Source organism: Micropterus salmoides, unplaced genomic scaffold (assembly GCF_014851395.1).
Source record: "Micropterus salmoides isolate LMB-PRFRI ecotype aquatic unplaced genomic scaffold, ASM1485139v1 Ms_hic_scaffold_2, whole genome shotgun sequence".
NCBI lineage: Eukaryota > Metazoa > Chordata > Actinopteri > Centrarchiformes > Centrarchidae > Micropterus > Micropterus salmoides.
Genome location: NW_024041150.1, coordinates 11,934,789 through 11,947,881, shown reverse-complemented (window position 1 = coordinate 11,947,881; position 13,093 = coordinate 11,934,789). Strand labels below are relative to the sequence as shown.

At 40.6% G+C, this 13,093-nt stretch overlaps 1 protein-coding gene across 1 annotated transcript in view; it reads right to left on the bottom strand.

Moving 5' to 3' along the window:
• Window positions 1–13,093, bottom strand: part of adam19a (ADAM metallopeptidase domain 19a) — a 210,938-nt gene that overhangs the window by 42,923 nt on the left and 154,922 nt on the right. Inside the window, exons 10-12 of the mRNA XM_038731082.1 lie at window positions 10,303–10,387; window positions 5,014–5,156; window positions 4,608–4,785 (exon numbers count right to left, since the gene is read on the bottom strand). Of these exons, the coding sequence (XP_038587010.1) occupies window positions 4,608–4,785; window positions 5,014–5,156; window positions 10,303–10,387 (406 nt within the window). The remainder of the gene's footprint in view (window positions 1–4,607; window positions 4,786–5,013; window positions 5,157–10,302; window positions 10,388–13,093) is intronic.

Here is a 13,093-nt window from a genome sequence, read left to right as displayed (position 1 = left end):
CCATAATCACTATGGTTACTAATACATTAATAAAGGGTAATAAATGTGAAGTCAGCAGTCACAAATGTTCAAGACGTCATTTTGTGCTTTTTGGCCTTTTCCCTTTCCTTTATTGTGTTATATATCTTTTTTTGTGCCAAGTGAAAAAGCCCAAAGTCCGCCCCATAGGGAGTTACCATCTCCCACAGAAAACAGCTCATTTGTATTCCAGCCTTTACTTCCGTAACCTATTTGTGTCACAAGCATCATAATACTTGCCTAGCAACTAGTATGCAATGACATTCTATGGCATTGTACTGTAAAACAAATTTACCTACGGGTATAAATAAAGTAAACAACAACAACTAGCAACTAGTATGGCACGCCCTCAAAATCACTGATTTAAAAATAAATAAATAAAATGAATGGCTTTTATATCTTCAAGAAAAACAGTTATAAATTCAATCTGTTGTCATCCTTGTGTGACTCACTTTTTGGCCAATCACAAGCGACATGCGCCTCCTGTTACAGCCCTACTCACCAATCAGGTACATTTTACAACAACAAACGAAATAAATATGAAAACCAAAACGTGTGGGATGATGGAGTCAGCCGAACTGGCCTAGGCGGGGCTGTGCCGCGGTTTTGTCAACTCAAAGTGGAAGTGCTTTAGCAGCGGAGCGTTCAGTTTGCACCACGTTGACATGTTGTTAATTTGTCCTTTCTTGATAAGCTCTCTGTAAGCCGTTCAGCTCTCTGCTCGGCTACATAGCCTACAAGTAGGAGCATTTCAGAATAAGAGCGTTTTGCCTGCCTGATTCTACTTACCTGTTCAGATTTTGTTGATTTCTTGTCCTTGGTTTTTGTGCTTTTGTGTTAAATAGGGCTACATAGTTAAATTGTAAATTTTGTTTCTGTTTTAACTGTATTTATTGGTAATATAGGAGTCTGCACAGCATGTTTTATTTTGAAAATCACGTCACAGTTTTGATGGACAGGTCGCCAGTCCATCGCAGGGCCACACATAGACAGACAACCACTCACACTCACATTCACACCTAAGGGCAATTTAGAGACACCAATTAACCTAGCCTGCATGTCTTTGGACGGTGGGCAGAAGCTGGAGCACCCGGAGAGAACCCACGCAGACACAGGGAGAACATGCAAACTCATATTTGTTGTTAATTGTTAATCGTTGTTCTATAGTTTTATATTTTCTTAAGTTTTTTATTTTTTATTAACTTTTTATTGATTCCATTCAGCATTGTCACATTGACATTTGGCATCTCTCACATCAAAAGCATAAATAGACTTAAATTTCAATTAAACACAAAGTTCAGTAAACCTCAAGTGAGTAGATTTTTCTCTGCCCTCCACTTTTCCATCATACTCCTGATAAAGGATGATGCTGAACACAATCTTGTGAACAATAAACATTTAAAAATTTGTAGCAAGAACCAAGGGGGGTGAATAAAATACACTGCTTTTACCAAATAAAGTCTGTTTTCAATGGTGTTACGTAAGTCAACCAAGTTGGTTAGTCCAGTATATTTAATCCTTGAAACTCCTAGACAAATTTAACCGAGTTATCATCTAATTGCGTTAGCTGCCGTATGAGTCAAATCCTCCCCACAATAGAACTCCACCTTCTCATAGTTTATTTCTTTGATTTATTTAACCACATTTTTATATCACCTTAGTTAGTTAATAAACTTCACTGTAATCAAGTAATTGTATGTGTATTGCCCGTCTCCAAGTCCCTGCCACGAGAATTTACCCCTTCGATATGAGATTGACTGACTGATTTAAGATAATTGAGCAATTGTTAACTAACTGATCACTAGTGAATAATTGTCTAATTATTAGCCATACTCAAGGAGTCCCGAGACCCTGGGCGAACGGAATATCGGGTAGTGCCCCTCGAGAGATTTATGAATGAATATTCTCTGAATATTACAATTCATAATTTGGTATTAATTCTCATAAATTTATTAAAACAGTGTAGTCATGCTACATTGTCTACATGTAGCACCTTATCACCAAAGCAAATTCCTCATATTTGTAAAACACTACCTGGCAATAAAGCTCCTTATGATTATGATTCTGATTCAGGTTGTTATTAAATGAATTCTGTCCAGCTGCCCTGCACCATTCAGTATCCAGAAGGGCAGAGCTCAAACGGTGCATTGGAGGGCTCAACAACTAAAAGACAAATCTTTTTATACAGGGAAGCTTGTAAGAAAGTGTTACTTATCAAACACACTCACTCATTAGACACTTCTGAGTAGCAGTTCCAAGACGACAGATGACTGGCAACTGTGACTGACAAACCACAATTTCAACAGATGTTGGCAGGAAGAAGAAAAAAAAATCCAGGTGACTTTGCTGCTGCTCTTGTGTCGTACACAAAGACAACATCTCCCGTTGCCATGGCACCCTCTGCCAAGTCACGGTTACACTCAAAACAAATGTGGGAGTTGACTTGAGCAAGAGCAAAAAAGCCAATTATAGCAGCCAGAAGGAACGGAGAGGGGATTATGGGCAACAACAACAACAACAAAAGGCGCTGAGTTGTTTGGAGTGTGATTTTCATTGGAACAACAAGACTGAGCCAGTGTTGTTTAAATTCCGAAAGTGAAATGTCTCTCTGTGACTTTCAGCACTCCCGCTTTCTGTACATCGCTGTCTTATTCGATAAATAAAATTACTGTAACTATAAAAATACTGGTGATAGTAAAAGATTTGGTTTTGAAAGGATTCTGACTCTTTCATGAAAATCAAGAAAAAGAGGATTGCATGAATATATGTATGCAAGGTAACCATACATTTGTTACTGGTGGGGGGAATCACAAGATGCGACCACTAAGCAGCCTTCTGTAGTTTGTCTCATTTGCAATGCTAAGAACAGGTGGCCTGTCAGCTGCCTGAGCGACTGTCAGCTCTGCTCTGAGTGGGAGTCATAACAAACAGCCCCGTGAGCAGCGCTGCTGATGTCAGCGACCAATTTGCTTCCTCTGTTTTCGATTTGCTCTGCTGCTTCAACCGAAGAAGGTTTACTTAACCTTTGAGCATAAACACTTTATTCTGATATGTGGAAACTTTAAGCAGTCTCTCAGCTGTGTTGCACAAAAGAAACGCAGAGCACACTTATGATGAGGCCGCAATGACGCTGCACTATGCGGGGTAAAACCTGAGGTGAAAAACAGCTCCTTTCCCCACCAGTGACATCTCAAAACCAACAAATAGAATAAATACTTCATGTTATACTTCACACACTTTATATTATATGAAAAAGCTCATGTTTCATGGATATTGAAACTCCTTTTCTTTTTCTTTTATGTTTTTTGGCACTACAATTCCCCTCATGCTTTGGGTGGTGCAAACAGGAAGTATAATGTTGCCATAGAGTCAGCAAGTGAGCTGTTTTACATTAGCCTTTTACCCTGTACTTGCTTAACGAAGTAATCTTAAGTCAAGGTCTGCTTCCTAACCACATCTCACAGTCTTCCAGCAGCATATACAGTTTGCACACTCTGAAAAACGCTACTAACTGGACCTAGAGTTTAGTTTTTTTTTGGTCAAACTACTATTTCCAAGGATAAGAATGAACTTTCACTCTCATGTCCTTATTGACATTTTAGAGCTGATCAGTAGATCAGCAAATGGCAGCAACTCACTCTACACAGAGAAACATGTTAAAGGAATACTTAATTTTCTTTCTATCCGAGAGTGAGAGATTTCAGTCTCATGTCTGTGCGTTAGGAACAGAGCTAGAGTCAGGATGTGGTTAGCCTAGCTTAGCATAAAAGACTAGAAGCAGGGGGAAAGAACTTGCTTGGCTGTTTCCAAAATTCAAAAATACACATACCAATACCTCTAAAGCTAATGGTTGACAATATGATAGATTTGTTGTTTTCGTCTTGTTTGTTTAATCCTCACAAAAACAGAAATGTTTGAAAATTACGATGAATGGTTTTAGAGGGAGTTACGTGCTGGAACTACTTCTTGACAAACAACAGTCGGGCGCAGTGATTTAACTAGAAACTAGTGACCAAAAGTATAATATTTTCCTCTGAAATGAAGCATATTAGAATTTAAATTTAGAATTTAATTCAGGATAACCCCTTGAGATGTATCATCTCATTTTCAAGGGGGTCCTCATCTGTTTTATCGCCTGCTTCTGTGTCATGCTTTTGGGTTCTTGTTGGCCACTTTTCAAGAGAATTGGAACATCATCATTTGTGTGATATGATTGAAGTCTTCAGAACAGTTACTGCACCAAGGTGGTGAGATTCTTTTGTCAATAGGCAACCACTGATTTCTATTCAGTTTAGTGCAATAAGTAAACTTCAAAGCTACTTGATGTAGGTGAACATCACAGCTAACATGAGGTCAGTTTTGCAGTCATGAATAATTTAAGTCTTTGCAAGTTGATTCCATCATACCATCTGGAAATTAATGGAAATGAAACATTAATTAAAAATTAAACATCTAAAACCATAGAATGGAGTAAATAAGAAGAAACCTTCCAAACCACCAGTATTGACCTTTTAGAAAATAACATTTGAAGTGACCGTTTTATGGGGTTGGGGTAGTTCCGACATCTACTAATGAACAAATATGCTCACATCAGGTTCTCCACAATCACACTCTTCTCCGTCCTCCACAAAGCCGTTCCCGCACTTCTTGCCCCCCACCAGGTCCTTCATGTTGGGCATGTTGTAGAGACACATGCCCCCTCCCTTCTGGAAGTAGCTGTCCAGGTCGCGTTTGCTGCAGCGACTGAAAACACGTGGGAATGGATGCCTGGACAGGGACAGCAAAATTATATTACATAGATTATTCTTTTTTTGCCTTGCTCAATGATGATCATAATAAAGCAGTACGGGAATTTGGTTTTATATCTAAGTATATATCTAATATAAGTTCTTTAAGCAGCCACATTAATATGTTTTTTTTCCTGCAGCTGATGAAACTGTAATTCATATGTCAAGCTGTTAGCGACAACAGCTTGTTGCAGCGCCTGAGGCTCACCCGGTGGCGGCAGCCATCACGCAGCCTCCCTGCTCAGCGGTGGCCTCCACACAGCAGCCATCGTGGTCGTGGCTCATTCCAAAGTTGTGGCCGATCTCGTGGGCCATGGTGGCCGCAGCGCCGATGGACAGCTCCGAATGGTCCTGCGGGTGAATTAGAGGGAGGTCTCGGGTAACTCAGTACATACTTCATGCAGGAGCCTGTCTTCAATGTGCCAGGCCATATATGAGTTTTTGTACACTGTGTATTAGTTAGTAATCAGTAAGGAAGTTGAGGTGACTTAAGCATAAATCTATTCAGGAATCTGCAGGTATGATGTCAGGGTCCCTGTATAAGATGAAGATTAGGTAATAATGCTGTTGTCACCTTAAAACCTTATTTCAGTTTATATTGTGTAATCTATAATTATGAAATTATCTAATTGCCACTAAGTGAACCTGGAACCTTCAGGAACATCTTTCTTTGGGTTTTTTATTTTCTTGATGCCCTTGTATTGTCCTCTGGGATAATAATAAATCAAACCCAGGCACATGCCCGAGAGTCAAGCGATGTATTTAACAGGCACACCTGACTGGAGTCACAGTTTGTGGGTTATTTTAATGTTTACACAGTACGCCCCTCTACTTATTGCATTTGGATTTAAGGGAAGAGGATGCATATAATAAGAGGATACATGTTTTGCGGGCAACATCCTCTGCCTCCATAAAGCAGGTGTAAACAGAGTGGTGATAGGGATCACATCAAACACAAGGAAGACTGTAGTAGGAAAAGAAACATGACTACTATCATTCTACAGTCATCTAAATAACATCATATAGTGGTAGTTTCAGGTAGTCAATGGCATTGTATCAAATATACTTATATGAGCCAAATACTAACATCAGCACACCAACATTTTTACATGACAATGCCAACATCATGTTGATTAGCAAGAGTCTGCATGTTCTCCGCCTTCCCCACTTGGGTTTCTCCTGGTGCTCCAGCTTCCTGCCACAGAGCCGCAGGTCAGGTTAATTGGCCCATCTAAATTGTCCATCGGTGTGAGTGTGACTGCTGACCTGTATATCCTGTTTACCATATACCCCAGCTTAGTTTTGTGTGTGGGCATGCTAGTTAGCACTAAACAGAAAGGCTGAGGCTGATGGGAGTGTCAGTGTGTGCAGGGACAGTATGTGGCCCTAAACCACACTATTGGACAAACTAAAATTTTGACCTGACGATGGCATTTAATAAAAAGTTAGGGGGATCGCCATAGTCTTTAGAAGTCATCCTCTGAGGACCATACATGTCTACAAAATTTATATTATTTGTCAAAAAATGTCTGTCTGGATTACAGAGGTGGTCCACATGACTGGCCTACATTGCCATCCCATCGTGGATAAAAAATATAGATATATAAAGACATAGATAAAGATAAAATAAAGTTTTTTTCCCCAGTGTAGAACCATCTGGCTACATGGCCAGCTGGTGTAAAGCATTCAGTGGAACACACTGCCAGAAAATAAAATTTTGTGCAAAAACAGTTCATGGCAAACAGTACATCTTCAGTACACGTGTTTGAAGTTGAATATAAACTCTTGAAGAATTAAGAAACAGATACAATATCTACTCGGATGTATTTAGCTCCCCTTTGATCTGCTGAAAGCTGTCATTCACTCTTAGCTCTGCTTCTGAATTATGCATACTGTATTAAATAGGGATGTGTTAACTGTCTAGAAATGCTGATGTTTCTGAGTGCAATTCATCCATCCACATGCTATTTAGAGGTCTGAGGGCCAAACCACAGAGGATGTGTGTGTGTGAGGTGTGTGCTGGTTCTGTGGTGGTGAGCGGTGACTCCACAGCTAGGTCAGACACAGGACATTTGGATTCCACAGTCCAAGTCTGCCCGCAGGAGAGCAAACAGCCTATTAGAAGCTAATCAAGCTTGGAAAAGCTATCGATCTCTCCAGCAGAGTTGATTCAGGCCACTGCTGCACATATGAAGCCATACAGCTGCTGAATAATACCCCATAGTGGGTATTTTAAAGCTGCAGGCAAACAGACAAGATGTGAATGTTAAAAAATCCCACACCGAACAAGAGGAGCTTCACCAGTGTCCTGTCCTTGAAGTACTGCAGAGCTCTTGAAATAAAAAAAAAATTGCTTGCTTCCTAAGCAAGTATAAAGCAGTTTACTCTGGTACCTTTCCTCCCTCAAGTCAGTTCATTTTTACAAATAAAAATGAAGCCATTCAAACTTAAGTGGAAGAAACCTTTACTGCATTGAGATGGTTGTTGGACAATAAAAAGAGAATATAAAAAAACTACAATTAACTTTCTTGAAACACGTTCAGTGAGCATTATTTTAAGAGCACATGCTTTTATTTCATAATTTAAAGTAAAATGATATGAAAGGTCTTAACTAACTGAAATGAATAAAGGCATGAGACTACTTGTTATTACACTACAGTAGGCATTACACTCGTAATTAGGCTGTTTTTTATATTGCTTGCATTTAGAACATAGCAATTGGTACCCTGAACTTTCATTCCTGAGCTGCACTATCATTTGTCATTTCTATATCTTTGGCACAAAATGTATTATGGGATGAATTAAAGGGTAACTTCTGTATTTTTCAACCTGGACCCAATTATCCCATGTTTTTTTGTCTGTGACAAACTGAGACACCATTTTTGAAATTGGTCCAGTATTGAGCGAGAGTGCTGCAGTCGGGCAATTGCACCCTGTCAAAATACTTGATTTTGCAGCTGACAGGCTCAGATTGTTATTATACGTGTCTGACAATACTCTGGAAAGGATTCCTTAACCAGAAACAAAACAACACCGGACGTATTGTTTAAATCAGCTGCTAGCCAAAAAGCTAAAGGAAGAACGATGGAAAGAGGTGTTTTTTCCACAGCTGTAAGTACTGCCATTTGTCCTAGCTGTGTCACACTTAGAGATACAAGAACTCTGTGCGACTAGCAAAAAGTTTCCAACCGCGAACAATTTTGTATTGAAGCATCTGCTAAAGCAGCACAGCAACGTGAAACATCCCCTCGGCAGGGGAGAGTGGCGTTAAGCTATGTTTTGTGTTAGTAAAAGCTGAATACTTCTCTTATAAACGCATGTGCAAAACAGTAACGTTAGTTCAAAAGTCGAGACGCTTGCTTGATTTTTTTTTTTATCTCAGACAGGTGTTAAAAAACGTAATGCTTTGAAAAATCATACTCATTGATGCTGTTATGAATACGCCATTAGCTAAAATGTCGGCCTATATCCATAGCTTATACGATACAGCATCCTCTGGTCTGAGAGGCTGCAGTGACGCCTCAGGTTAATTATTGTTCCAGTAAAAGTGGATTCGTATCTAAAATGCGCTGCTAAACAGGTTTCCCGTCACTTTTAAGGATGGGGTGTGGTGGTTGAAAGTAATTGTAACAGAACGAGTAACGTGTCAATTTACTTTTAACACCCAGTAATAAGTAAAGTAATATTGTTACTTTTTAAAGAGTAATAAGTAAAAAGTAACTCATTTCAATTTCTGAGTAATTTGCCCAACACTGCAGCTAGATATGCCGTATAAACTGATACGCCGCTGCTTTCTGCCCCCTGGCTGCGCGCACATCTTAGTGATGACGTTGCACAGAAACCCGTCTATACTGCTCTCGCGAAAGCCACCCCTTCATAAAAACTGTTAAAAAATACCTTTTAAAAAAGTTACCCTTTAAGGATGACTCTTTGGGCCCTATTTTAAAAAATCTAAGCGCATGCTGTGACACGTTTGGGGTGTGGCCAACTCCAATTTTGCTAGTTTAACGGCGGAAAAAATTGTCATTGCGCCAGGCACATGGTTCAAAAGGTGAATTTGTTATGGGTGTGTTATCGGTGTAACATGACAATACACCAGTCAGAGTGTCATCTCCCATCCCCTTTAAAAGCCAGGTGCACTTGTTCCTTGGTGCATTTCCATCATAATTGACTGTTTGAAAGGCCGACTCACAGCAGAGGGGGGGATGCTGACAGAAGTGTACACGTGATATAAAAACTGTCTCTGATCATGAAGCCTAATGTTCCTCTGCAGCTCTGTGCTATATCAGTGAAGTGTCTGAACTCCAGTCTGGTAACAGACAGACGTTGTCTCCTCTATGAAACATCTGGATCCTCACTGGCTGGATGAACAGGTTGTGGGTCACATCTCTCTCTCTTCCAGTGCTTTCTTTATTCTGTGTTTTATTGCTGTATGAGTGTTTTCTTTAAAGATTTCCTTTTATGATTAGAGAGGCTGATGGCATTCATTGGGCGCAATAAAGTCACAGCAAATATTGTGGGATATTAAAGCAGCAAAAAAGAAAAGTTTTAAACTTGATATGACAGGACAGAGGAAACTCAGAATTCAACTTTTAGCTTCTAAAATAATTTAGACCTCTGATGGAGCTCAGTATTGATCAGGTGGACGGCTGCTTTGCTCCTAACAGTTTCCCTGTATGAACCTGGACTGTGTGTGGGACCTTCTGTTTGTGGAGAAGTACACAGAACATAAATTAACATTAGTTCCTGACCCATCCTGTCGGCGTGTTGGGAGATTTAAATAATGAATGAAGTTACACTGCTGTCTTTCTCACCATCAGAGTAATGCGCCTTTAAAATAACAAGTTAACATAAGAGTCAAATACTGCGCCGTTGACTTTAGACCTGTTTGGCGCAATCGCTTTCTGCTGCCTAAAGATAGCAGTGTGCCAACAATTTGCCTGGCCAGACCTCATTTTAAGGCCAACACTCCCATGGGCGCACAGATGGGCGCAAGTGCATTTGCTATCTAAACAATGTGGGCGCTTGCAAATGACAACTGCGTCAGTTGGAAACACTCAATGACACTCGCGCTGCGCTTTGCATCAGGTGGACTCAAAAACAGTTACTTTTAGCGACTTCATTGCACATTCACAAGAGCCATGAAGGCATATTATAACAAATTGGGTTAATAATTCAACACATCGTCACTTGATCCATTATTTTATTGATATTGATTAGTGCAGCTTTAACCTCTCACCACCACGCAATCATCTTTACCCTAAAATAATCCTGATCAATCCTAATTTTAATTTGAACCTTAAAGGAAATCCTAATTCAAAATGACCAAGCGACTATATTTTGGATGTTCTGCGCACACAAAGTATAGACAATCAATAGAAGAGAAATTCAAGCTGGGAGAAAAGAGTGAGGGGAAAAGTGGAGTGAAAAGACAACAGAGCAGGGAGAGGAAATGACAGAGCGTGGAAGAGAGGAGGAGAAATGTATTCCCACATACCACATTGATGCCTCCAGAGTTTTCTAGGCTGCACATCCCCTCCAGCGGTGCCATCCCGATAGTTGTCCCCTTGAAAATCACACCGCTATCAGAGCCACACAAACAAACAGACACACGCACATAATGGAAAATCAGTTAACCTCAATCTCCTCCCTCTTCACTGACAGGCTCCACAGTGGATTCACATTGATTGCAGATGAAACAGTGGTGCACAGAGGCAGACATGACAACCCTGTCAGATGTGAGCGAGGGCGTGCGAGGAACCCATAATCTACCATGTGGTCCCCTGGCAGTTGTCACTTAGCATCCAAAAACAAAATCAAGCCCTGTATGATGAATCAAAACAAAATAGGCCCTTTGGTGTCAGCACAGCTAATTACGGAGCAAGAGGGGCCAACAATTTACTGCTTATGGACGAATGTACGGGTGTGTGTGTATCAGTGTTTGTATGCCAACAGTCACGCTGCGATACTGCTACTGCGGGCATGCTGAGTTGTTTGGCCAATTACAGCCAACTGAAGCGAGATCTTTAGCTTAATTTAATCTCTGATTAACTACTCATTTGTCAATTTATACACTAACAAAAGGTGAAATTATCTGACCCAAAGCTGGGTGTGTTTTTATGTCATTAGAGCTACACAGAAGCTCATCATGGGATGTGAGGCGTATGGGGGAGGGGGTGGAGTTAATCATCTTTTTTATTAGCTGAGTCACAGTGATGATTATGAGCCCATGTATTAACATCAGGAGGGTAGAGAGTCGGCACACAAACAAAAGCAAAAGCAGCTCATTTCAACTGATTAGCTCCTCCTGAGGTGAATGTCAGTGGAGGAATGACTCAATACTGAATGGGTGTCAGAGATGAGCAGAGTAGCCAAAAACTTAACTAGAGCAGCAACATAAGTAAGAGAAAATACACTGGCCCACTACTCTGTTTTTTTCTTTTATTTCACGTCCCTGCCATCATTGTAACCAGAAATGCGGTTCCTCTGGTTTTTAGGTAAAGCTAAACACACACCTGTATTTAGGATCACTTTGTGATGATATGTCACATCATCATCTCTGATTAGATCACTGGTTCTCAACCTTTCTCTGTCACGCCCCCCTTCAGAAGCTGAAAAAAGTTGAAGCCCCCTGGCTCCAGCAAAATCAATCATTAACAACACGGGCGAAATAAAACAAAATATTCAGCTTAGCAAAATAGCCTTGCTTCCATCAGAGCACTTTTTTTGGTTTATGCCACTACATGAATCATTTTCATGTAACTTTAGGTCTGCTCAACCTCCAAGCCTCCCCTGCAGTGGCACTATGCCCTCCCCAGGTTCAAAACCACCGGATTAGATCATGTGCTACATATAGAGCAGGGCAATATTCCCAGTCTGTATCTCACGTGTGATCACAAAATTCTCAGCCAGTAGAACCATCAAACTTTGCTACACTTTTGTTTTTTATCTGTTTTTTCTACAGTCATTGCAAGATGAAGACAGGGTTTTTGGATTAAAGAGCAGCAGACCACGATCCACCCGGCCCAAACAACCGGACCAGGCAACACGGCGGGTGCGGTGACTCATGTTGACCAAGCAATGGAATTCAGAGAATGTTGTGCCCACATCGTTACAGAGACCTGCCCCATCAACATCCCGGATCAAGCACTCGACAGGTGGTCCATGTTCCAAGCTGTCAGCGCAAGACTCTGGCAAGACGAGAGGAGGTGGACTCTGTTTCCCAAATATCAGACTGTTTATTGTGAAGATGAAACTTTCATACCATCATCTGGTTGCTGCTGTTCACATTCACCCCAGATGCAAATTCAAAAAATGCACTGCGGAATGTTCTGGGTGTATACGTGTGTGTAGGTTATATATGTATAAAAATAACTATATTGTTTTATTTTATTTTATATGTTACCATATTTTCGTAATGTAGCCTTGTGCTGTATAATGACTAATGAACAATCAACCTTGTACCTTGTTCCTAAACTAAGCCGAGCACTGGTGTTGGTCGACTGTCAGTTTCAGCACTGGATCTGTTCAGCCTCAGTGCTGCTGGTGCGTTGCATTTTAAAGAGCTACTTGTAGATTGCATTTTTGGTGATTTTATACTTAAGGATTCATGGAAATCATGATGTAAAAAGAAAAGTCCCCTTGCATCCAATGACGTCACATAACGGAGTTGATTTCCCCGACCCTGCCACAGCACACTTTGCAGTAGCAGTAGGTATCATATAGTCAGTCAGGCTTTTTTGTGTGCGCTAGCTCTAGCTTACATTTCAGAAGAGAGGGAACTTCACTGCTGCATCTGGAATGAAAAAAGGGTTGTTGTGCGGGAAACCTCCTGTCTCCTATTTCTCTCTGTTTCTGTCTCTCAGTTGATGTCTTACTCAGCTTCATTCTCTCTCTGTAGTAGAAGACTGTACAGTAAATCCACCAAAGTGATCCTTGCACAGTAGTTACTGTTGTAAGTATTATTTTGTCAGTATTAGATGATCACTTCTAGTTTTGGTCCTTTCTGATGTGATAGCAAACTTGTAAAGTGAAACATCACAGCGTATCGTCTGCCGTTACTTTTCTACTCAACCTTATTAAACAGTGGGCTGTCATATATGTATGAATATATTTATTGTTGTTAAACGTGACCTAGCTTGCTCTCAACAATGTGACATCACATCCAATGTCCAGTCATTTTTCCACACACCAATTACAGGGAGCAAAACCTAAAAGGAACCCTGCAGACTTTTTAACCTCTGGCAGCGCTACGGAGCAGTTTTTCAATGCGTGGGTCCCTGTTGTGT